This window comes from Ictalurus punctatus, chromosome 24 (assembly GCF_001660625.3).
Source record: "Ictalurus punctatus breed USDA103 chromosome 24, Coco_2.0, whole genome shotgun sequence".
In the NCBI taxonomy this organism is placed as follows: Eukaryota; Metazoa; Chordata; class Actinopteri; order Siluriformes; family Ictaluridae; genus Ictalurus; species Ictalurus punctatus.
This window is the reverse complement of record NC_030439.2, coordinates 20,834,005-20,860,342: the sequence shown is the minus strand read 5'-3', so window position 1 is coordinate 20,860,342 and position 26,338 is coordinate 20,834,005. Positions and strand designations below refer to the sequence as shown.

The following is a 26,338-nucleotide window of genomic DNA, read 5'->3' as shown; positions in this document are numbered from 1 at the left end:
GGTGATACGTCTGTACGCAGGTGATAAGGCAGCTGATTTCCTTTTCTGGATGCAGACGATTAAAATGTCTGTCCAGTGGAAATTGGGTCCCGTCCCAAGCACGAGCTGCCGGTAGGTTTACGTGTCGACGTGTAAAATGTCAGCGATCTCACCCCAACTATTCTGGGACGCGTGTGTTTGTTGCTGTGGTGCGGATCGGAGAGCGTCACACGCGAAGATCCCATGACCTCGTATTTACTGGCATGTTCAACGTGGAGTATCTAGAAGATTCACAAGATTAGCGCATCCTCCCGTTTCCTGTGTGACCGCGGCGTCTGCGTCTGCGTCTGCGTCTGGGCTTCGTGAAGAAGATTCCTTTTCGTTTATACCGCTGAGGGACTGTCCCGACACGCTTCACTACTACAAGCGGCAGTGCGGCGGATACGTTAGCCAGCTAGCTGCGGTACGGGATAACCGGGACGTTTACCTCAGCCGCACGTAATGCGAACGTTAGCATAAACGTGAGTTAGTACTAATCCCCCAGTCCGAAGACAACACAGAAATGTTCATTTTTATTTGATTAACATGAGTTTTCTTTGTTGTTGTTAATAAGATCATACACACGATTCTACTCACAGAAGATAAACACACAGCTGCGCACGACGGAAAACTAGTTTCTATTCAGGTTTACAGTCCGAGATTTACATTCCTTCATTTACACTAAACACACACACACACACACACACACACACACACACACACACACACACACACTGTCATTAAACAACATACACTTACATCTGAGTGTGTGTGATTGTGTGTTTGGCCTTGTGAGTGTTACTGTTATGCCCGGAGGCCAGTCTGCACACACACACACACACACACACACACACACACACACACACACACACACACACACAGCAGGAGTTTCCTGTCGCTTTATTACACACACTCATCCTGCTGTAGGGAGAAGTGTGCACTTTTCCAGTCTGCGGTGTGTCTCCTGCACCAGATGTTCCTCACTGACACACACACACACACACACACACACACACACACACACACACACACACACACACACACACAGCAGTAATGTGGAATGTGGAATACAGCACGTCCTGTGGACTTCAGTTTGTTCTCTCTCTCTCTCTCTCTCCTCTTTTCCTCTCTCTACCCGTTTCTCTCTCTATTTTATTCTGTCATGCTTTTCTTCACGCTTTCCTGTCTGTCTTCTCCTTCTCTTTTTCTTGCGCTTCCCTTTTTTATGTTTAATCTTCGTCATCACCTTCTTTCATTCTCACGCTCTCTCACTCTTTCTCTGTAACTCTACTTTTATTTCTCTCTCTCTCACTTAAAAACTAAATGTCTGTCTACATCTGTTTCCTTCTTTCTTTGCTTCAAATTTCTTTATTCCTCCCTCTCTCTCTCTCTCTCTCTCTCTCTCTCTCTCTCTCTCTCTCTCTCTCTCACACACACACACACGGGTGAATCTAAAACCACATCTTTTCTCCAAAGTTTACAAATCTCAGGACGCCATTTTGTTCAGAAACGCTGAAGTATGACGGTCATGTGATCGCCACCAGCCCAAGATGGTGGAACTTACAGCAGTGGTCTTTTCTGTATCAGGTGTTATTTTTAAAGCAACACCGTAGTGTGAAAGAAAGTGCATTTTATGTCCATGTTTGTCGAAAACAAATGAAAGTGAGGTAAAGTAAACGACAGAGAGGTGGTAGGAGTGCGCGTGAAGAGCGAGCTGTTTAACAAACAAAACATTTTATATATCAACATTATGGGTGTGTTAGTGAGGACCCTGTCTCTGTCTCTGTCTCTGTCTCTGCTCACACTTGTTCATTCTGATCTGACACCCTCGGTGCCTGATGAGACAGCAGAGTGTGTGTGTGTGTGTGTGTGTGTTTGTGTGTGTGTGTGTGTGTGTGAACTGAGGTGTCTGTGACCTTCCTGTGGCCCCGCAGGTACCAGTCTAGCAAAGGGGGAGGAGGTGCATCTCTCTCTCTCACACACACACACACACACACACACACACACACTTACACACCCTTGGTGGTGTATCTATATTTACACACTGCTCTTGTTTTCGACTGCATGCCGCAGCTCTGCCTCTCTGCAGGAAAATAAGCACAGAGTGGAGAAAAACGTGCAGAGACCATCATCAGCATTTTCATTCCACAGCACATTAAAATTAGCCTCAATTTTGTCACGATCATTTTTTTTTGATCATACTGTAAAAATATAGTTCTTCTTGCTTTATGTTGAAGCTGTAAATTGATCACACTGTAAATATATCATTGTAAATGTTACACATTTGAAACGTGTACTGTAAATTCGTCACACTTTTTAACGTAACGCGTTAAATGCTACCATACAGTAACGTGTAACTGTGTTACATTTCACATACATTTTCCATGCTGGAAATTTGATTGTGCTTAAAGTTTTTACTGTCAAATTTCTCGTGTTTTAATCATCATACTGTAAATTTTACATACTTTACATTTAGCACGCAGCGCGTTTACCATTCAGTGGATGAAACAGCGGACTTCTGATTGGAAGGTTGTGAGTAAGCCACCACTGCTGGGCCCTTGAGCAAGGCCCTTGACCCTCAACTGCTCAGTTACATAAAAAAAAATTGATAGATTTAAGTTGCTCCGGATAATACCAAAAATGTACATTTACACTGTAAATCCATCATAGTGTAAAACTCATGCTGTACGTTTACCATTCTATAAAATGTGTAATGTTATTATATTGTGCACATTATCATAATGTACAAGTTATCATATTGTAAATTTAACACTTTACATTTTTCATGCTGTAAATTTACCATTCTAGTATAAATGTATCATACTGTAAATGTATCAAATTTTACATTTCTCATATCTTAAATTTAACCTACTTTAAATGTGCACTGTACATTTTTCGACTTTAAATGTGTACAGTATGTTTATCATGTCTCATTCTTTACATTTCTCCTGCTGTAAATTTAACACACTGTAAATTTCATACTATACTATTTGTCGTACTTTATATTTTTCGAACCATACAGTTCTCATACCGTAAACGTATACTTTAAATTGATAATTTTGAATTTGAAAAAAAAAATATATATATATATATATATATATATATATATATATATATATATATATATATATATATATATATATATATATAAAATATTTTTTAATTTGTTCTATTTAAATTTTTCCTGCTATACATTTACCATACATTAAATTTACACTGTAAAGTTAGAACATTTAAATGTATTATACTGTAAACATTATACTGTACACCTACACTGCAAAATGATCATACTATGAATTTCCCCCACTTTGAATTTATCTCACTCTGATGGGTCGTTCTGTAAATATATTATACTTTACATTTCTCATCCTGTAAATCTTTCATAGAATTCACACACCTCCTTCAGAGAGACACGATCTCGACGTGATTTAGTCAAAAAAAAAGAAAAAAAGAAAAAAGAACAGACGTCAAACTGGATATGATCCAAAACCTTTATTTGTTAACTCTCCATTTGTGTCTGTTTGGTGAAATAAGATACGGGTCTTCTGTTCTGTGTTATTTTAAAGTCCAAACATCTATCACTCACTAAATATTAATAATAATAAAAAAAAGTCAAATAAATAAATGGCAAGCGCTGGCATTAATAATGATAATTTCTCTGGAAGTTATAAAAGCAGCAGCGAGTTTTGTCCTGTATGCGACCGCCTCATAATCATCACATAGCAGATATAGGAAAAAAATATAAGAAGTACTTTTTGTAACTTATGTTTTGACTATACTGTAGTATTATTTCATTACCTCTTTTTTGTTTTGGTTTTTTGTTGTTGTTTTATTGTTTTTTTATTTTTTGTTTTTTTTATTACAAAAGACAAAAAGCACAATTGTAGGGCATTCACAAAAAACCCAGATGCCAACATGTTAAATTTCTCATCGTAATATCTTCTATACATTATATTACAGTATTAACATTTGTTCTCTTGTGGTTTTTTTTTTCTCTCTCTCCATCTACCCATTGGGTAGGATATGTGCATAATATTTTCAAGTTATATATTTATACAGCACAGTACGAATAAACAAAGTCGGACTTGTGAAAAAAGCACCGTAGGAAGTGAGGCACAACGAAGGCGGGGAGGGATCTTTTTGGGGGGTGGGGTGGGGGGTGGGGGGGTTGTTCGGGGGTTCGGAGTGCAAAGTGAAAAAGGTTCCTATTTCTGCTTTACCACAACTTTTAGGCACCAAATCTGCTCGGAGAAACATGCAACAAACGTCAAAATTATAATCAACACTCGGAGGTTTTAAACTGTGGATGTAACGGTAATACGCGTGAGAAGAAAGAAATGCAGATTAAACATTAAAAGAGAGAAACATGTAAAAATGAAGTACACGTGAACAGCGAGACAATGGAGAGCAGCATTAGCATTTGCTTCAGCAAGAACGTTAGCATTAGTATAGCAGCAGCAGGACCACACACACACACACACACACACACACACACACACACACACGAGAATGAGTAACAGCAAGCGAGAACTGACAGAATCGCACTGAGCGCACTACGACAGCTGTCTTGTGATTTTTTTTTAAAAACACGTCCTTTTCACTTCCTCTTATTCAAAACGCCATCTTAAGTGCTGCATCAGCTCAACTGAACCAGTTTCAAACTCTGACTGACTTGATGCCATTAAAAAAAATTAAGGTGTAGGATGACGCTGATTAAGTGTAAACAGTTACAAATTTAACACTTAAAATTTTTCATTTATTAGCTATTTTTTCCCTCAGATTATTTACTCCCAGCTTGGTAGCAATCCTGGCTACTGGTTTTAATTTCAAATACATAATAGTTAGCCAAACATTAGCTATTAGCTTGTTAGCAAACTTAATTAACTACAAGCATGAGAGCTAACATTTACACTGGCTAGTAAGCGAGTTAGCCTTAAAGCAGGACTGTAATTAGCTTAGCTAATGTTGCGAAACTGCTATAGTGTTTGATGACAAACAGCATTTTAGGCTAAGCATGCTTTCAAGTTGAACAAATGTCACATGACCAGGTTTGTAACTAACCGATTAACTGACTAACGGCTAACTGATTAACAAGCCTTACGATTAGCATGTTAGCTTGGTAGCTAAATAGCCATCACGCTGATTAGAATCTCTACCAAGTACTCGTGTACACGTTCCCGTCAGTGAACGAGGGTGCTTTAAAAACTTTCCTGGAACAATTTAAGGTTAGCGGAACGTTACTTTTGGTTCCCAAAAAGCTGACGTCTTTGAGGAATGTTCTTACAGAACGTTTCTGCAACATTTTTAGTTGTATAAATGGACGCTAACATTCTCGTGATGTTTGTTTTTGTATCACTGGACATCAGACTTTTTTTTTTTTTTTAAGAACATGACAGGAACGTTGTTTTTCCGTAACTTTACAGTCTAAATTTCTTTAAATGTTTTGAGCAAATTACTGAACGTCACGCTGACACGCGATCTAGGACAAGATGGCCGACATTTACACGTAACAGGAAACAAAACGAAAAGAGATTCTGCCATCAAAGGAATACTTCATAACTAACGAATTTGGCTTTTTTACGAGCGTTGGTGAGACTACGAACCAGCGGTTCTCAAGGAGGTTCTTAAAAAAAAAAAAACAACAACAGACAATCAGTGTGTGTAAAGAAAGAAGCGTAGAAGATCAGCTAGCCAATGAGACGTGCTCGACGTTGCGGATGTGCATAAGACTACGTTTCCCATGATTCCTTTGCACTTGGACCATGCTGAAGCGAGCGAGTTTTAAAGTGCTATTTTGAAAGGATGAAAAATGACATTTAATGAGGAAAAATGAACAGAATTTAAACAACACCCCCTTTTTTTTTTCTTTTTTTTAAGTGCCATCTTGTGGGTTAGTAGTGGATTTCTTTAGGCTGGATCAGAATTCCCTAGTTTTAAGAAACAAAAGTGAAATGGATAAAATATGCTTAAACATTAGAATACGGACCAAACAAAAAATAAAATACTAAGTTAGTGCAATGTAGAATTTTTTTTTTTCTCTGCATTTCGATGATATCACTGAGATTTAAGTAACAATTTACACGAATCATGGCACTCAAATTTGGATTTTGATTGGTTAAGAACTTACGATTTTTTCGTGCATGAACGTAAAAAAAAACAAAAACAAAACAAAATTGTAAAAAATCCTATATCCTACGCAGTTTCTTGAGCGATCTGCAAAAAAAAGGTGATTATCTTAAATAAAAGAACGCGTACAAAAAAACAAGAACAGAGAAACTGCCGACAAGCCTGAACATCCACACGAGGCCCACAAGTTTTAGCAAAATAATTCAAATTAAAAAAGTATACAAAAAAGTGATATTCGCTTAAGCTTGGTTCCTTGATTTTCTGGATTACTAAATTGTGCAAGGGAGTGAGTGCTTGGAGGGAAGCCACACCCCCTTTCGCATATTTATGAACAGGGTCCAAAGAGCACAGCCCCTCCCACTCTGTGCTTGTCAGTCAAGTCGGTTTGTCGCGTCTTCCATCCTTCGCCTTCCTCTGATTGGACGGCGGTGCGTTATTGCTGTGCTGGTGCAAGAAACAGGAGGAGGAGGAGGAGGAGGAGGAGGAGGAGGTGAAGTTTGGGTAAGATCGACCAATCACATCACTGTAAGTGGGCGGTGGTCCTTGCCCCTGAAGGCGCGCGTACGAGGCACTCTTGCCAGAGTGTGTGCTGGGCGGCCTGGGCCCGTAAACGTCCATGATGTCGCTATCAAAGACAGTGCGATTGGGCGGAGCTCGCACAGAGGCGCGGCTGAGCTCGAGTTGCTGCTCGGGGTTCCTCAGGGCGAGAGTGCAGGGGCCTTTATAGGGCGGCGGCTCCTCGCCGTCTGACAGGCAGATGGTGGGCGGGAGCTCGATTTGCGTCTGCATTTGCGGGTACGTGGGCTGGAAACGGCTCGACTGCTCCCTCTGGATAAACGAAGGAGGTACGAAGCGATCGAAACTCCGTGGCCCGAACATCACCTGCGTGAAGGAGAGAAAAATAAACAAACATATTCAACACCATTCTTCATCCAACACCACTGAATAGTATTCCAAAATTTACTGGAAATAAATACCGACATTCACCATCAAACGTCGACATTCTCTATCACACGCCGACATTCACCGTCAAACACCGACATTCACCGTCAAACACCGACATTCACCGTCAAACACCGACATTCACCATCAAACGCCGACATTCACCATCAAACGCCGACATTCACCATCAAACGCCGACATTCACCATCAAACGCCGACATTCACCATCAAACGCCGACATTCTCTATCACACGCCGACATTCACCATCAAACGCCGACATTCACCGTCAAACACCGACATTCACCATCACACGCCCACATTCACCGCCGAGATTCACCGTCACACGCCGACATTCACCATCACACGCCCACATTCACCGTCAAACACCGACATTCACCGTCACACGCCGACACTCACCGTCACACGCCGACATTCACCATCACACGCCCACATTCACCGTCACACGCCCACATTCACCATCACACACCGACATTCACCGTCACACGCCCACATTCACCGTCACACGCCCACATTCACCGCCGACATTCACCGTCACACGCCCACATTCACCGTCAAACACCGACATTCACCGTCACACGCCCACATTCACCGTCACACGCCCACATTCACCGCCGACATTCACCATCACACGCCCACATTCACCGCCAACATTCCCCATCACACGCCGACATTCCCCGTCACACGCCGACACTCACCGTCACACGCCCACATTCACCGTCACACGCCCACATTCCCCGTCACACGCCGACACTCACCGTCACACGCCCACATTCACCGTCACACGCCCACATTCACCGTCACACGCCCACATTCACCGTCACACGCCCACATTCACCGTCACACACCGACATTCACCGTCACACGCCCACATTCACCATCACACACCCACATTCACCATCACACGCCCACATTCACCATCACACGCCCACATTCACCATCACACGCCCACATTCACCATCACACGCCGACATTCACCGTCACACGCCTACATTCACCGTCACACGCCCACATTCACCGTCACACGCCCACATTCACCATCAAACACCGACATTCACCATCAAACACCGACATTCACCGTCACACGCCCACATTCACCATCACACGCCCACATTCACCATCACACACCGACATTCATCGTCACAGTTTATAGCCACAGTGAAAGACCAAACACAACAAACACTAACGTTACACATCACACATCAAACCCCAATAATCTCAACCAAAAGCACTCACCAACACACACCAACACTCACCAACACACACCACATCAAACTCTAACAAAATAATTCCATTTTGATTTAGATAAAAACTTTCTTTACGTACCTCTGTGGCTCCTTGTTGTGTCACCAGACTGTCTGTGGGCCACGAACATCCGCTCTGAGAGAAACACAGACACACACACACACACACACACACACACACACACACAGAATGAGACTCTACTGTACTAAAAACTTCTACATCTCTCTTTCTTCCCCTTGTTCCGTAACCTCCCTCCCTCTCACTCTGTTTCACTCCATGTCACTATGAGCAGTCTAGCAGTGCCTTGCCCCCCCCCACAGGCCTGAAAGCAGGCATGCACATGTTGGAGCTGTGTCAGATATGTCATGCACATCAAACAAAATGTGCAGCCCACACCAACTTCCTGCGCACACACACACACAGTACAAATATGCAGGAAACACACACACCCACATTCATAACTGCGGAGGACAAACACCAGAACGTGAACTCACCCACCCACCAACCCACTCAGCGCACACACACACACACACACACACACTTACTGGCTGCATGGCTCCGCCCCGGCGATGGCGGCTGAAGAAGGCCGACAGTCTGTAGTGGTTGAGCAGACAGATGATCACGACCACCATGACGGTCATCACCACAATTATGATTATTATCTGAACAAACTCCAGTTCAGCTGGGGGGGAGAGAGAGAGAGAGAGAGAGAGAGAGAGAGAGAGAGAGAGAGAGAGAGAGGTCAAATATTTTTTATTTGATCATCTTTTCACATTTACACAATTTATTAAATACATACATTTAATCCTCATACACATAAACCACACTGAAGAGAGAAGAACATTCTGTACCGTGCTCCTCAATCCTCCCACTAGGGGGCGGTGAAGAGGAACATTCCAAAATCACACCCTATTCACTACAAAGTCCACTACTTTGGAAATTCTGCTGTGTTGTAGTCATGACAGAAGCATACCATTTTAATATCCAGTGGTGCACCCATGATATCCCACAATGCACTGCAGCAAGATATAGCTGAAATATTCCAGAGTGCAGAACATTCATAATACACGTGTAGGGAACAGAGAGTGGTGCACTATTTTAGGTTTGAGACATGACCGTCATGCAAATACACAGGTAGTGTAGTGTATTAGTGTACATTTTGGAATTCTGGATTGTGATTGGTCAGAAGGTGTTGATTACTTTTCTATAACAGCAGCTCTGAGAGTAGCGCAGCTGAAATCACAGCTTTATATTAACGAGAGATTAATTTCATTTAGTTTATATTAACGAACTTCAGGAGAGAGGGAATAGAGAGAGGGAATAAAGAGAGAGAATAAACAGAGAGAGAATAAAGAGAGGGATGGTGAAGGAACGATCGTTTATAGCTGCTATAACGTAAGTGAGAACAGGAACTCACTAGTTTGCATACGTTCCACGACATTAAATGTAACTTTATACGGATAAAACGTGGAATTTAATTAATACATAAAAACATTTGAATTGTCGGTACATTTCTGCAATATAAGAGGAACGAGACATTATATATATATATATATATATATATATATATATATATATATATATATATATATATATATATATATATAGATAGATAGATAGATAGATAGATAGGTAGGTGTATGGATGGATATGGATGGATGGATGGATAGACAGAAAGAAAGAGGAGAGTGCTAACTCTGGCTGTTTGTGGCCTGAGCCTTTTGCTACTACGCTAACAACGGCAGCCTGGATAGCAGTGGCTCGGCTAATTCCACAGACAGAACTTTTATTTTTCTTTCCACTTCACTAACATTCAGAACCACAGAAACATAGAAAGAGCAAAGAAAGAATGAGAGAAGGAAAGAAAGGAAGAATGAGGTAAAGAAAGAGAAGAGGGCTAGGCTAAGTGGGTCTGTACAAGGGCAAGCTTTTTGCTAACGTGCTAAAAGACAGACAGCGACAGAAAAACCCACGAAAAGAAAGAAAGGAAAGATGGGTCATTGTGTGTGTGTTTGGACAGAATATTATCTTCTTGGCTAAGAGATGCAGAACAGCACACCTGATGAAAAGATGAAAAGAAAAAGACGAAGAAAGAAAACAAAACAAAAACATGGCTATGCTAATTTCACATGTTTGTGTCAGAAGCTCTTGCTAATGCGCTAACAAATGCAGAGAATAGCTGCTAGGGTAATTCAGGTCAGACTTTACACACACACTCCTTCAGATCAGACAGTTCAATCTGCTTAGCTTTAGGTCTCACACACACACACACACACACAGTAAGAGTAACACAGCAGCGGTGATCTGTCATCACCCTGAGCGGAGCGCGAGACAGACACGCTGAGAGGTGTTACGTAAGTCTATATAAAGAAGTGCGCACTCCTTCCCTCACTCTCTCACTTTCCCATTCACTCCTTCCCTCACTCTCTCACTTTCCCATTCACTCCTTCCCTCACTCTCTCACTTTCCCATTCACTCCTTCACTCTCTCTCATGCTTTCCCATTCACTCCTTCACTCTCTCTCATGCTTTCCCATTCACTCCTTCACTCTCTCTCTCACTTTCCCCTTCACTCTCTCTCACTTTCCCATTCACTCCTTCCCTCACTTTCCCATTCACTCCTTCCCTCACTCCATTCACTCTCACTCTCCCATTCACTCCTTCACTCTCTCACGCTTTCCCATTCACTCCTTCACTCTCTCTCACTTTCCCATTCACTCCTTCACTCTCTCTCACTTTCCCATTCACTCCTTCCCTCACTCTCCCATTCACTCCTTCCCTCACTCCATTCACTCCTTCACTCACTCACTCTCACTCTCCAATTCACTCTTTCACTCCCTCCCTCACTCCTTCATTCAGGTTTTCACTCCCTCACTCACTCTCAATCCTATACCCACTCTCTCACTCCTTCACTTTCTTACTCCATCACTCCCTCTCTCACTCCTTCATTCACTCTCTCACTCACCCAACTGACCAACACAAACCCTAAACGATGCGTTTCATTTGTTTAACAGTTTTGGGGGAAAAAACCCACGAATATCCTTCATTGTAGAAAGAAGTCTGTCAAGTCATGCAAAAATATCGGCGCCCCATATTCGCAGTAAAAGAACAATAATTTTACATCACATATCTGTAAAAAGCTGTTGTTGTTAGAAACTCGATTCGATTATTATTTAATGTTATTCATTTAAAAACTCTTTGATTAGATTGAGATTAGATTGTGAATTCAGGACAGAAGTGATCATTAAAAAGCTTAAACTCTGAACCCAAGAGGTTTTAAAACGTCTGCGTCAGACATTACAACCATCTGCGTTCCAAATATTGGCACCCCATCTCTCTTAAGAATGCACAATACTCCATATTTAACTGAAAATCAGGTCATGTGACTATGTTCTGTTTTCTAATTGGTCAATGTTTAATGCACTGGGGAAAAAGAAAGCAGAAATCACACTTCAATTTAACAAAAAGATTTATCTTCGCAGAAAGACTTTTCCACTCAGTGCAATCTCTGTGTGTGTGTTTCTTTTTCCAACCTGTTTTTTTTCTCTGTCTATACTTCATCCAACTATTCTCCCATGCCTCTCTCTTTCTCTCACTCTCTATCCCTCCGTTTCCCCGTTTCTGTCTTTCTCTCGGCTTCTTCCTTGTTTTTGTTTTCTTTTTTCTGTCCTCTGTAACTGATCTCTTCGTCTCAGTTCCCCTCCCTAAATCCCTCTTTTTATTCTCTTTCTCAGTCGTGCTCTTTATTTCTACCTCTTTTTATTTTTCTCTTTACTTTCCTCTTTTTCCAATCCCTAGTTCTTTCTATTCCTCCTCTCTTCCTCTCTTCTACCTTGCTCATTTGATCCCTTACCCATTTTATTCTTTCTCTCCTTCCTGTTTTCTGTTCTCCCATGTCTCTCCTTTTTCTTCCCTCTTTCTTTCCATTCTTGTTATTCATTTTTATTTCTCCGTATTTGTATCTCTCAAGTGCTTTCTCTCATTTTCACCTTTTTCCCTTTCCTTCTCTCCCTCTGTTTCTTTTCCACATTGCTTTCTCCTTTCTTCACCCTCATCCTATCCCTCTACCTCACCTTCCTCCTGTTTTCCCCATAAATCTCTCTCTCTCTCCCTTCATCTGCCATTTTTTTCTCTCGTTCTTTTTCTCAGAGCCGAAGTGAATCTTTTAATATGGCCATTAAACACAGAGAATCGTCCGTCACGACAAACCCCACGCACAAACATGCTAACCACACACACACCATCATCATGCCCACACACACACCATCATCATGCCCACACACACACACACACACACCGCCCACTCCGGCTTCTCGGGCATGTAGGCCGTACTGGTACTCAGTAGAAAGAAGGAAAAAGAAGAAAATGTTTCATTCTGATCCACACATCACAGAGGCATCATGGGGAAAAAATCCACCGCATCATTTCCAGTTCACTCTCTCTCTCGCTTTCCCATTCACTCCTTCACTCTCTCTCTCGCTTTCCCATTCACTCCTTCACTCTCTCTCTCGCTTTCCTATTCACTCCTTCACTCTCTCGCGCTTTCCCATTCACTCCTTCACTCTCTCTCTCGCTTTCCCATTCACTCCTTCACTCTCTCTCGCTTTCCCATTCACTCCTTCACTCTCTCTCGCTTTCCCATTCACTCCTTCACTCTCTCTCTCGCTTTCCCATTCACTCCTTCACTCTCTCTCTCGCTTTCCCATTCACTCCTTCACTCTCTCTCTCGCTTTCCCATTCACTCCTTCACTCTCTCGCGCTTTCCCATTCACTCCTTCACTCTCTCTCTCGCTTTCCCATTCACTCCTTCACTCTCTCTCTCGCTTTCCCATTCACTCCTTCACTCTCTCTCTCGCTTTCCCATTCACTCCTTCACTCTCTCGCGCTTTCCCATTCACTCCTTCACTCTCTCTCTCGCTTTCCCATTCACTCCTTCACTCTCTCACACTTTCCCATTCACTCCTTCACTCTCTCTCATGCTTTCCCATTCACTCCTTCACTCGCTCTCTCGCTTTCCCATTCACTCCTTCACTCTCTCTCGCTTTCCCTTTCACTCCTTCACTCTCTCTCGCTTTCCCATTCACTCCTTCACTCTCTCGCGCTTTCCCATTCACTCCTTCACTCTCTCTCTCGCTTTCCCATTCACTCCTTCACTCTCTCTCGCTTTCCCATTCACTCCTTCACTCTCTCTCACTTTCCCATTCACTCCTTCACTCTCTCTCACTTTCCCATTCACTCCTTCACTCTCTCTCTCGCTTTCCCATTCACTCCTTCACTCTCTCTCGCTTTCCCATTCACTCCTTCACTCTCTCTCGCGCTTTCCCATTTACTGCTTCATTCAGTTTTTTGCTCCCTCACTCACGCCTTCACTCACTCTCTCATTCCTTCATTCATGTTTTCACTTGCTCACTCTATCACTTTCTCATTGAATCTTTAATTCAGGCTTTCGCTCCTTCACTCACTCTCAAGCACTCACTCACTCTCTCATTCCTTCATTCAGGTTTTCACTCCCTCCCTCACTCACTCACTCTCTCAATCCTACACCCACTCTCTCACGCCTTCACTTTCTTACATTTCCTTACGTTTCATTCTGATCCACACATCACAGAAGCATCATGGGGTGAAAAAAGAACTCCTCTGCATCATTTCCTGTTATATTTAAGCTCCCTTGTTCACTTTCCCCATTTCTCGGCTGCCTCCATAGGGAGCATCGTGCTGCTTGATTAGCTCACATGAACTTCCCAGAATGACGCGTCACAAAATGGCGGGTGTTTATAGGTGTAACCCTGAACTATAAAACATGTCACATTTCACAAAAGCTGTTATTAAAACATTTTTATTATATTTGAACTGGACTCACATAACCGACTCCTGCACCTGTACACTGCTTAATACTTTATTATGCTAGCTAATTAGCAAAGCAGCTAGTCAGCTAGTCAGTAAGAGACTGAAGCAGGATAACTAGACAGCATTAGCCATCTTAAGGGCCTGTTTACACCCTTGTCCTTTACTTTAATACACTAGCCAGTTAGCACTGTAGCTAGTCAACAAACCAGCTGGACAACACTACACCAGCGTTGTAGCTAGCTAGTACCAGGAAATCACTTTAACGACATTGTTGTTATTAGCAAGGAGCGTTATTAGCTTTGTTTCATTACTGTGAATGTTTTTTTTTTTTTTTTTCCTGAGGGAGTTAGCTGTTGAGTTTAAGGTTTATTTCTGCTTAGCTTAACTCCTTAACGCCTCGGTTCTCAGGCTTTTTCATGCGACTTTCAGTAGCTAAGTGCTGCTTAATGTCATGTACTGATGCTTCACAGTAAGCTAGCAAAAACCTAGCAAGCACTGTTCTGTACCACAAACAGGAGGTACATAATGAACACACATAACTCTGAATGCGTTTTATGTCACGTCTCGTCCATGTGTAAAGAAAGAAAACATCTCTCTCTCGTTCGTTCATTCATTCGTTCTTTCTTTCCATATCATAAATCCATTCGAAATAGTTTCCCTTCACACAAAGCGAGCAAAAACTAACAGGAAATAAATAACGAACATTTAAAATATAACTCTCTGTATGTGTTCTGTGTCACAGCCTCGTCTGTCTCTATGTAAAAGCTTAGAACATTTCTGGATCTTTTCTTTCTCTCTTCCAGGGATTTTTCTCCCCTTCTCTTGCTCTTTCATTTTTTTTTTTTTTTTTTTTTATAAAAAGGAAAATGGAAAAGAAAACAGCTTGTGGTGAACCCTTTTTCTGGCGTGACAGACATTTTCCATTCACACTCAAGGTGCAGGAGAAACAGAGTGAGAGAAAGAGTGAGAGAGAGTAAGGGAAAGGGAGAGTAAGAGAGAGAGAGAGAGAGAGAGAGAGAGAGAGGCAAGTAAACTGAGCAGAACGGAACAAATGAGATCAGATCGCTTAAAGTCAGAGCGACAGAGAGAGAGAGCGAGAGCGAGAGAAAGAGGGAGAGAGAGAGCGCGCGCGAGAGAGAGGTAGAATCAGGACGGAGTGCTGGAGGGAAGTAGGGCGCATTAAGCCCTGCTGTAGTGTTCACTACAAGGCAATGTTCTCGCCCTGTTTTCACTCAGGTTGTCTTTTTTTTCTTTTGACTTTACAGCAATCTAATTTATTCCGAATCTCCTCACTGGAGCGTCTGTGTTTCACCCCCGTCTCAGTCAGACGTGTCTAGACGGCCCGCTTTTCCTCTGAATTATTTAACCTCTGCGTAATTCTGAGGAGGATAAGCCACAGCTCAGACACCACCTGCTCCCAAACTCCCCCTGTCCTCCCACCGCTAACGCTAACCGTATTGTCTTACACGCCTGTCTGTCTCTCCTCCGTCTCATTGTCTTCCTGCCTTCACCAGCGCAGTGAGACAGGTTTTAATGCGCCCTCGTCCACTTCCCCTCCATCGGCATCCATCTTAAGGGTTACGTCACTTCATTAGCAGCACGATCTTACCCAGAATGCACTGTGATTAGAACTATTCTGTCTTTTCTCTCCTTTCTTTCTTTCTTTATCCCTTCAGCTGGTCCTTTCATTTTTGTTTTCTTTCTTTCTACTTTTTTAAAATCTCTTTATCCATCTTTGTTTTTAAAAAAAACAAAAAAAACAACAACTTTTCTTTCTTGTTGTCATCCTGTTCATTCTTTCTTTCATCCGATCATTTATTCTTTCGTTCCTTTTTCTTCCTTTATGAATTTACTGACCGGTCTCTTTCTTTTCCTCTCCGTTTGAGGTTTTCCTCTTTTCTCTCTGCCTTTCTGTTATCTATCTTTATTTTGTCTGCCTTTTTTCTTTCATCTGTCTGCTACATGTTTCTCTTTCTGTCTGTCTGTCTTTCTTTCTGTCAGTTTGTCTTTCTGACTGGTTCCACTTTCTTTTATCCTTCCTTTCTCAATTCATCCCTGCTGGAAAAAAAAAAACCCAATAGAACCCGTCACAGAAATTCTAACGGTTTCCACTACACATACCATTACAAACCATTAGTAACCTTTAAAACCATTACCATGATTGGTCCTTATTGGTATCCACTAGACGTAACATGCCACCAATAGAAGGCAACAGATTACCAGTAGAGACCCACAGGAACCATTAGAGTTTCCATTAAAACCAGTACAATTCCCATTATAACCATTACAAATTCGATGATTCGGTTTCTATTGTTTTTTTTCAGCAGGGATGTTAGGTTTTAACATAACCGATATCATCCTCCTCTCCCTCAGTCTTTCCTCTCGTCTCTCCTCCCGATGAATCACTCCATCCATCTGTTCCTTCCTTTATATCTCTTCCGCTGACTCATCTTACTCCTGAAACAGGAGTTTATTTCCTGTTAAAAATTAACTCCACTACACTGTGTTCTCTCTGGTGGAAGTGTGTGGGTCTCTCTCACTCACACACACACACACACACACACACAGTCAAAATGTGTTTTTATCCAGAAATCATGTGTGACCAGAGTAAACATCGCTACATTTATCGTGTTTCTCAGCTCGGCTGAATCCACGGACGTTAAGTTAGCGCTGGACGCTACATGTAATTACGCTGTAATTTTAGCTGTTCTGAGTGTTTTATTAGTGATTTATCAACACATCTGAGGTAAATGTTGACGTTCTCTACGATTCTGACTCGTTTCCACTCTGGTTGCATCTTCACATCGTCTGTAAGAAAGGCTTCATAATGAGAGAGACAGCTAGCTAAATTGTTCACCTCGGTCGTTAGCTAGCGTATGCGCTGCTTTGACACAGTTGCCTAGCAACAGTGTTCTCATGCCTGTATCATGTGTTTGATTTCCCCGAGTTCCATTTAAACACAGTATTATTTCAGCACTGCAAACTCGTACTGTTATGGCCTTGTTTTTAATTCCTATGTGGAAAAAGATGGAACACAATCGGAAACAGGAAAGTCGAGGGCTGGAAACAGACGCGAACATTTCCAATGCCGCAGCCGTGCGATATTCCGACTGCTCCATCTTTCTCTCGGTCTTCTGTCGTTCCTTTCCTTTTTTTTTGGATTTTTAAAATCTAATTTTCAACCAGTAAGGTCATTTTGCCAATTTTCACCCACTAGATTTTCTTTCTTTATTTGTTTGTCTGGCCATCTGTCTTTTCTTCTTCCCTTCTTTCCCTGTCTGTTTCTTTCTCTCTGGTTCCATTTCTTTCTTTCTTTCTTATTATTTTTCTTTCTCTCCGTCTTCCTTCATCCTTTTTATATCCCTGCTGGTCCAACTTTCGTTCTTCCATTCTTTCTTTTTTTCCATTTGTCATTCTTTTGTCTGTGTTCTTATGCTATCCATTTATCCGTCTGTCTGTCTGTCAACTATCCTGCTATTTTTCTGCATGTCCTTGTCTTTTTATATCTCTATCTTCTTTCTGACTTTTTCTATCTGTTTCTTTCCTCATTCTTTCTTTGTCAGTTTGCTCTTATAGAGAATATATATATATTCTCTATCTGAATATCTATCTGTCTATTTTCCATATCTTTCTGACCGTCTCTTTCTATTTGCTTTTTCTTTTTTTCCTTTTAGTTCTTCCTGATTGTCTGCCTATCTCTCCTCCTCTCTGCCTTGTTTTTTTTTTTTCAGTCCTTCTCTTTATTTCTTTACTCCTCTCTCTCTCTCTCTCTCTCTCTTCTCTGTGTCCTGGTTTGAGATCTTGGCATTTATCTCTCCCTCATCCGGTCTGTATTTTTCCATCTTTTGTCTCCTCTCTTCATTTTTGTTTTAGTCTGTTTCTCTCTGTTCGTCTGTCTATCTCTCTCTCTGTCTGTCTGTCTGTCTGTCTGATTGCTTGCAGCTGCTGTCAGTGAGACAGACAGACAGACAGCTGGAACTGAGCACAATCGGCTCACTGATGAATCTGAATTTCATAATGAGGGTCAGAGTGACACATGACCTTTAACCCCAACCCCCCCTCCCACCCCAAAGAAAAATCTACACAACACACACCCACACCTGACATGTCATGTTTGCAGTGCATTATGGGTAAACTGCTGAGAACAACACTGAGTAGTCTTGTTACAATTGGATTCTGCATGTTCTGGCATTTTTCTTAAAATGGCCGACATTCTGGTGAGATGAACGCTAATGCTAACCAGACGTGAATTTTAGCATTTGGGACGGCGCCAGCGCTACGCTAAACAATGACAGAGACAAAAGATGGCAGTATCCATGACCTTTGAACTCAAGGGAAAATGAAAAGCTGGGGGTTGTTGTCTGGAGCACGACCTAGCCCATGCATGCCTGATGAATGAGTGTGTGTGTTTATAAGCGTGAGACACACACACACACACACTCAGTGTGATAACATCATGCGTGGCGTGGCAGTGTTGTGTCTGCGGTCTGGCTGCACCATCTTACAACAACAAAAACGACAAAATGGTCTGCATTCCTGAGAAGGAACTGGCACGACAGCACCGCTGCAGGCTAATCTGCGGCCTACGTCCTTCTTCTTTTTCTTTTTTCACTCCATATATCCGACATTCTTCATCCTTCCAACACAACTTTTACCCAGAAAAATCTGTCCTGACCCCAAAACAACCACAGAACTGATACTGGAAAAACAAACAACACTTTTTTAAAACAGATTAGCATTATGTCAGCATAAACATCAAGCTAGCAGCCGTGAAGCTGAGCAACACTTGTTCTTGCTAGCGTTATAGCTAACTTAGATTCCTATTAAATTATTAAGTGTCCAATTTAAGTCATCCATCACTAATAGCTAGCTAATAGCAAGCTAGCACAAGCAGGACAGCACTGTAACGTTAGCTAGAGAAAGATTAGCCGGCAGATTAGCAGGAGACTCCAGAAATCTGACTGTTACACTTAGCAACACTATTAAAGAAACTATTTCAACCACCATTTCAGTGTCAAAGTCTTGTATGTGTGAACAGGAACAGCAGGTGAGTCTGAAATGAACTGATCCAATTCAACTTTAAGCTCCAGGTTTTTTATTTTCTGTTTGTTTACTTGTACGCTAATAACCGAAGCAGCTGATTCCCTGTCGTTTGAGTTGTTCGACGATGTTCTAATGTTTGTCTTTAAGTGTAATCGTCCATTATAAGAAGAAGGAAGCGTTCAGTCCCTCGAGTATTCCGCCATTTTGCACTCGTAGAAAAGAACCACAAACTTCAAGGAAGCTCCGCTTCTGACTCATGGAGAGATTGCAGCAGTATAAGAGGAATAAAACACAAGGGGACGTGCTGTTATAGGAAAATAACCCGCTTCACGTTGGGCAGTATACCACTATGACCTGTCGTGTTTCATTCTTTACATAACAGTATGGTGTAATGTGGTGAGTGAAACTATTGGCACCCCACAAGAAGCGAACTGAGACTAGCGTGCTCTCACAGCAAAGTAAACCAGACGAGACCGCGAATGCTACAAAATTTGAATGAAAATCATCGCGTCTGCGGACACGAATCAGACCCCTCGACACACACAAAGGCCAGACACGCAACTCGTTCATCATCCGGACCGATCAGGAACGCGCCGCCCGAGACAACAAACACAACGAGACACGCAAAACCCCCAACCAGCTGACGCCGAAAAGCACATATGGTCCCTCAAAAACCTCTAAAAATTCTCAACCCCCTGCTTTCCCACCCCCACCTCACATCATGCCGGGGTATCCGGGGACACCTCGGGTGTGTATAGGGGGTGTGTGGGACGAGGGTGACTCCGAGGACACACACACACACACACACACACAAAAGCGAGAACCAGGGCCAATGTCAAGGCTGAGTCTCAGCTGCAGCTGTTAAAAGGCCAAAACTCATCCACTCTCTCACTCATCCCCCCTCTCACTCATCCCCCAACGTGGAGGGGCGGTAGAGGGGTTTATGACCCCTAAAACACCCCCAATAACCCCCCCAACTCCGCCTTCTAGGGGTTGTTAAATTCTCACAACACAAACGCAACACACACCAAGACCAAGCTGCATTGTTTTAAAGGGCACACATTACACTGAGACACCGCCTGAGTAACGCCATTACTAGACTTTACACACGTCATAACTCAAATATTACATTATATAACAATTCATTTCATTCACATCATACTTCCTTTACTTTACTACTTACTTCCTGTTTAATATCTGGCAGGCTAGTAAGTAACCAAACAAACAAACAAAAACTTAATATTATTATTATTTTTGTTATTATTATTATTATTATTACATTTTATATTAGGAATAAGTCTACTCAGTGCCTTTAAGGCAACACACACACACACACACACACACACACACACACACACACACAGATCAGGAGGAGGACTGACAGCTGACCTTGGGCGTGACCTCATCACACTCTCACACACCCACACAGACGTACTGAGACCTGACAACCCCCAACACACACACACACACACACCCATAAACACAGACACACACACACACACCCATAAACACAGACACACACACACACACACCCATAAACACAGACACTCCTCCCACACATACAGACAGACATACTGAGAACCTAAAACCCCCAACCGCCGCTGCCCCACACACACACACACACACACACACACACACACACACACACACAGCATCCATGTGCATTAGGTTACAGGTCAGTTTAGGATATTAAACACAGTACTTTATTTAATAACGCCACCGGTTCACTCTGTGGGATTGTCTGTACACGCCAGCGCTATCACTGCACCCGAAAATAAGGACTCTTATAACACAGACGTCTTTTACGCCTCCCGAGTGGGACAGACTCTATCTCTCAAAAAACGCCTACTGTACCTCGGCAGCCTACGTCCCAGATGGACTGTTGGAAAGCAGCGATATCAATATTAAAACTTTTTAAATAACGTTTTATTTCCACATCGCAATGGATCTGCGCTGCTGTGTATCGTCCTGCACTTCCGTCTCTTCCCTTCTGTGGTGTTTCCCCCAACCTCTAGTCGACGTCTAGTACGCAGCCCGCGTGATTGGTTCGTTCTCTACAACAGCAGCTCCGAAAGTAGTGCCGCCGCACGTCGCAGGTTTATATCAACGCGCTCGTTCTGATGCTGATCGTTCTGATCGTTTCTATAGCGACGGCTCGTTCTCTCTGACTCGTACGGTGAAGTTTTCGGCGAGGATTAAAAAACGCGCCACGGCGTTAAAAGTAAGTACGCACGTGCTGTTGCAGGAAATGACTCAACCCCGGGGTGGGAACAGTGACGTCGTCCACGTCATCGAGGCACCACACTGCGTTTTATTTCGTACGTACGGCGTATAAAAGATTCTCTGCAAATACGTTTAAACTGACTGAATCGTTAAAGCGCACAACATGGGGGGCCATTATAATGATAGAATCTTTATTAATCACATGTACATTACAGCACAGTGAAATTCTTTTCTTCTCATACCCCAGCTTGTTAAGAAGTCGGGGTCAGAGCGCAGGGTCAGCTGTGATACAGCGCCCCCTGGAGCAGAGAGGGTTAAGGGCCTTGCTCAAGGGCCCAACAGTGGCAGCTTGGCAGTGCTGGGGCTTGAACCCCCGACCTTCTGATCAGTAACTCAGAACTTTAACCGCTAACCACCACTGCCCCTCATTTATATACATAGTGAGGAGCTGAATCTCAAAAAGACATAACAGCCACCTATATATGTATATGATGAATACATATAGGGTGTAAGTTAATTGTATAAATATACTAACATAATGTTCAATGTATTTTATTTTAACTCTGTTCATATATGAACGGAACCGAATGCTTTAGTTGAAACAGTTTTAATTCTGTGTCTCGGCCCTGAACTCGCCCCGACATCCTGTTTCCCAGCCTGTCCGCCACCACTGCCATGCTGAAAATGGATTATACCAGGCCTCCTTCACAACACTGTGTGTGTGTGTGTGTGTGTGTGTGTGTGTGTGTGTGTGCGCTATCGAGCGAGACCTAACCGAGACGCACTTTAAGCACGTTTCTCCTTCTGTAGAACCTGCTTCTCGAAATACGTCTCTATTAATAGCACACTCTTTTTTTTTTTTTTGCTAGCAGCGAGGCCATTCGGCAGACGGGATTAGCTTTAGCTTTAAGCTAACACCCTGTAGTGAGTAGTGAAGCTCAGTTGATGTTTTCCAGGAACAAAACCCTCATTTCTCACATAAGCGTCACTGTAAAAGTCTTTTCCACGCCACTTTTAAAGTCACGTGACTCAGTTTTGCACTGATGTCCTCCAGCAGGAAAGTCCAATCAATTAAATCAATTAGAGTCCATTGGATTCTGACAAAAATCTGGGTTTTTTTTTTAATCAGCAGGAGAAAATTCAAGTGTAATTGAGTGATTTTGGGAACAGTTACTTTTGGGTGCCTCAGTAGTGCACACACTGTCCCCTATCTAGGGCCTGAATGTGGAGGAGATTAGAGCACTAATCCCAAACTGTTGTTCTTGTATATTATATTATTGCGTTTCTGTGTGTTTGGATTCTATTTATGTGAGATACAATGATTTTTACACGCGTCACGTCACAGCAACACACACAAATACTGACATTACACACACACACACACACACACACACACACACACACACACTTCTAGACACTAGATTATGGAAATGAATAAATATTCAGGTTAATTAATGACGATGCTGTTATTCTAAAGTCAGAGTGAATACTGAACCCAAATAAAACAAGGGGGCCGAAATTTACGTCTCTTTTCGATGTAATCCCCCGGTGTAAAGTTTAACATTTATTTCTGTTCATTTTCCCACAGCGATGCTTTCGTTGGCGCTGGTTTTTATCCCAATTTCTTACAAGCATCCGATATTTTTGAGAGAGGCCCGATCCCAAACCCCTCCTTCTTCACTACAGAGGGGCGGAACGCAGCCACGGAGCTGTAGAACGGAACGGGATTTATGGAAAAATCCACAGAAAATACGCGATCGAATTTCTCTCACCACTCATCCATCTATTTCCCACGGGGAGAAAAGTATTGGCACCCCCGGGCTCTGTGTTTCGCCCTGTGAGGAAGAATTTCGGGGTTTTAATAACGCGCTTTAATAATCCGCTGCGCTCTCCTTGCTTTTCCTTCATTACTGATGAAAAAAATTAATAAATAGCGAAAAAACTATTTATTCACACTAGCTGTAGCTAGGCACGTTACTCTTACGCTGCTTTTATATTATTTTCATTATTGTAGTTTATTCCATTATTTTATTTATTTTTTTATTTATTTTTTACACATTTTAATGTGAGTATTTGATATATTTCACTACTTTATATTTTATTTTATTATTATTTGCGATTTTACTTTTATTTCTGTTTTTTTTTTTCTTCTGCACACTGTAAAGCATTTAGAGTTGCATTTTAAATGCAGGAAATCAGCTCTATAAATAACACTGCCCTGGTGCAACACCAGTCTGAGACCTTCATCACTACATACTGCACTATTTTGGGACTTTTGTAGTTTTTTTTAAAGGCGTAAAAGCAGTGAATAATAATAATAATAATAATAATAATAATAATAATAATAATAATAATAATAATAATAAAAGATAAGCGTAAGGAGATTAAATGAAATAAAATGAAAAAATAAATACCAAAAACAACGTGCTCAGGAAAATCCTTAGGAACGCTAAAGACCTAAACCGGAAGTACTAATTAAGGACTAATTAAAATTGGAACTTCCGGTAAGTAATGTTAGACCGAAATGTGTGTGCGCGTGCGTTAAGGCATATTTCTCTCTCTCTCTCACACACACACACAGAGCTTTTACTGCATTCTGATTTCATTCTTTTTTTTGTCACAAATCTCCAAGAAGCGAAGAAAAGCAAAAGCGCGTGCAAGTTTTACACCCCCGTGTTAACAACACCCCTGCACACACAGGCGCGCGCACACGCACAACACCAGCCCTGCATCTGCATGTCAGCAATAATAATAATAATAATAATAATAATAATAATAATAATAATGAGAGAAAACAGCGAGGTGATTATGTTTTTGGTTAAAAGAGATTAATTACGCCCACAGACAAACTGGAACCGGAGGCGCGAGGCCAAAAATAACACCCGTGATAACACCGCGGCCGGTAAACCGGATCGATTCCGCGGCTCGCGACTGTCTGCCTGCTCCCAAACCCACCACCACGACGACGACGACGACGATGATGATGATGAAATAATAATAGCACCAGAAATGAGTAGACTTACATCTCTCCATTCCCCGCGGCTGCTGGGACGCGCTGCAGTCGCACGAGCGAGTGGCATTGGTGGAGTTGGTGGTGGTGTCGGTGGAGCTCGCGCTGCCGGTGCCCGGGACCGTTCGGTGGTGGCGCATGAAGAGGAGGGAGAGAGAGAGAGAGAGAGGGAGGGAGGGTGAGAGAGAGAGAGAGGGAGGGAGGGTGAGAGAGAGGTGGGGGGGGGGTCCTTTAAAGTCCGAGAGGGAGCCCGGTCTCCGTTCTGTCTCGCGCGTTAATCACGCCATCCTGGAGAAGAAGGAAAAAAAACGACCAAAATTGTTTTTTTTAAATATATATATCTATATAATAATAACGACGAAGCCGCAACAGCAGCAGCTCGCGCGCGGAACGGACGGCGCGGTACGGTTACCGAAACCATCCGCGCGCAGCCAGAAAGGAAAAGGTTCGCTCTCTCTCTCTCTGTGTGTGTGTGTGTGTGTCTGTGTCTGTGTGCGCTTGACTCCTCCTCCAAAAGGAGGGGCAGAATGTGAGCCAGACAGGAGGAGGAGGGAGGGAGAGCGCGCGCAGACGGATAGAGAGAGACAGACAGAGAGGGAGGGAGGAAGGGAGAGAGGGAGGGAGGGGTCAGGTCTAGACAGGGAGAGTGTGTACGGAGCATAGAATTACACACACACACACACACACACACACTCACTCACTCACTTAGTAGAGTGGCTGGAGTCTCGCCGCTGAGTGTCTGGAGTTTAGAGTTACAGCAGAGCTGCACATCATCAGCAATACTGATAATAAAAATACTACTACTACTAGTAATAATAATAGAATCATGGATAATTAGGCCTTCACACACACACACACACACACACACACACACACACACACACACACACACACACACACACACAATCTATCCTTGTGACGACCCCCCACCTTTTAACAAACTGTCACCCATCTCTAAATAGCCTCTGTGTGAGAGAGTGAGTGTGAGTGTGTGTGTGTGTGTGTGTGTGTGTGTGTAAGAGTGGTGTATTAGATTGAGATGTTTTTCTGAGATGTTTCACCAAGTTATTTGACTTGCCATAGCGTTCCTGTCAGCTTGAACCAGTCTGGTCATTGTCCTCTCTCATCGAGCACGCGTGCGGAATCATCGCCCGCTGGATGTTTTTTGTTTCTTCGCACCATTCGGAATGTGGAAATCTCGGGCGATCAGCGGTTTCTGACCCGTCATGAAGTCTAAGGAACTCTTCAAGATCATTCTCATGATCAGTTTGTGTTGAGAGTTAGACAGATCTGGGCAAAAAAAGAACTATATATAAAACCATTTCTTAAGCTTTGAATGTTTCCAGGAGAACATTGGGCTCCATCACTGTGAAACGTTAGATGTTTGGAACCACCAGAACCACCGGGCTAGAAGCGCCTTGATCAGGGAGGTGACCAAGAACCCAGAACTTGATGGAAAAACAAGCGTCTCGGAAGTACTCCATCGATCAGGCCTTTATGGTAGAATGAATGGACAGAAGCCGCTCTTGAGTGAACGGCACATGACAGGCGATGAAAGGATTTTAACAGCATGAGGAAAAATATTCTCTGGTCGGATGACTCTGTTGGCTAAAGTCTAAGCGCTACATCTTATGGAACTTGTGAAACTGCTCATCATGGTGGTGGAGGCATCATGCTATGGAGGAGCTTCTCAGAAGCAGGGGTGAGGAGACTGGTCAAAATGGATGGAAGGATGAATGCAGCCAAACACAGAGAGGTCCATGAAGAAACTGTGCTCCAAAGTGTACAAGACCTCAGACCGGGGTGAAGGTCCGCCTTTCAGCGCCACAACGACCCGAAGCGTACGGCCAAGACAACGCCCGAGTC

At 42.7% G+C, this 26,338-nt stretch overlaps 1 protein-coding gene across 1 annotated transcript; it reads right to left on the bottom strand.

Moving 5' to 3' along the window:
• Nucleotides 1-3,495: 3,495 nt before the first annotated feature.
• On the bottom strand, nucleotides 3,496-24,980 carry ldlrad4a (low density lipoprotein receptor class A domain containing 4a). The gene is made up of 4 exons (XM_017454936.3): nucleotides 24,486-24,980; nucleotides 8,896-9,032; nucleotides 8,432-8,485; nucleotides 3,496-7,026 (listed from the first exon to the last, which is right to left on the bottom strand). The coding sequence occupies exons 1-4, from the start codon at nucleotides 24,610-24,612 to the stop codon at nucleotides 6,520-6,522; spliced, it is 825 nt and encodes a 274-aa protein (XP_017310425.1). The 5' UTR covers nucleotides 24,613-24,980; the 3' UTR covers nucleotides 3,496-6,519.
• Nucleotides 24,981-26,338: the final 1,358 nt, after the last annotated feature.

Bases quoted from the DNA above. Each gene is read 5' to 3' on its own strand.
- ldlrad4a (XM_017454936.3), bottom strand. From the start codon at position 24,612: ATGCGCCACCACCGAACGGTCCCGGGCACCGGCAGCGCGAGCTCCACC. The intron at 8,486-8,895 runs GTAAGTGTGTGT...TGTTTCTCTCAG, and splicing joins GGGGCGGAGCCATGCAGCCA to AGCGGATGTTCGTGGCCCAC. The intron at 7,027-8,431 runs GTACGTAAAGAA...TCCTTCACGCAG, and splicing joins CACAACAAGGAGCCACAGAG to GTGATGTTCGGGCCACGGAG.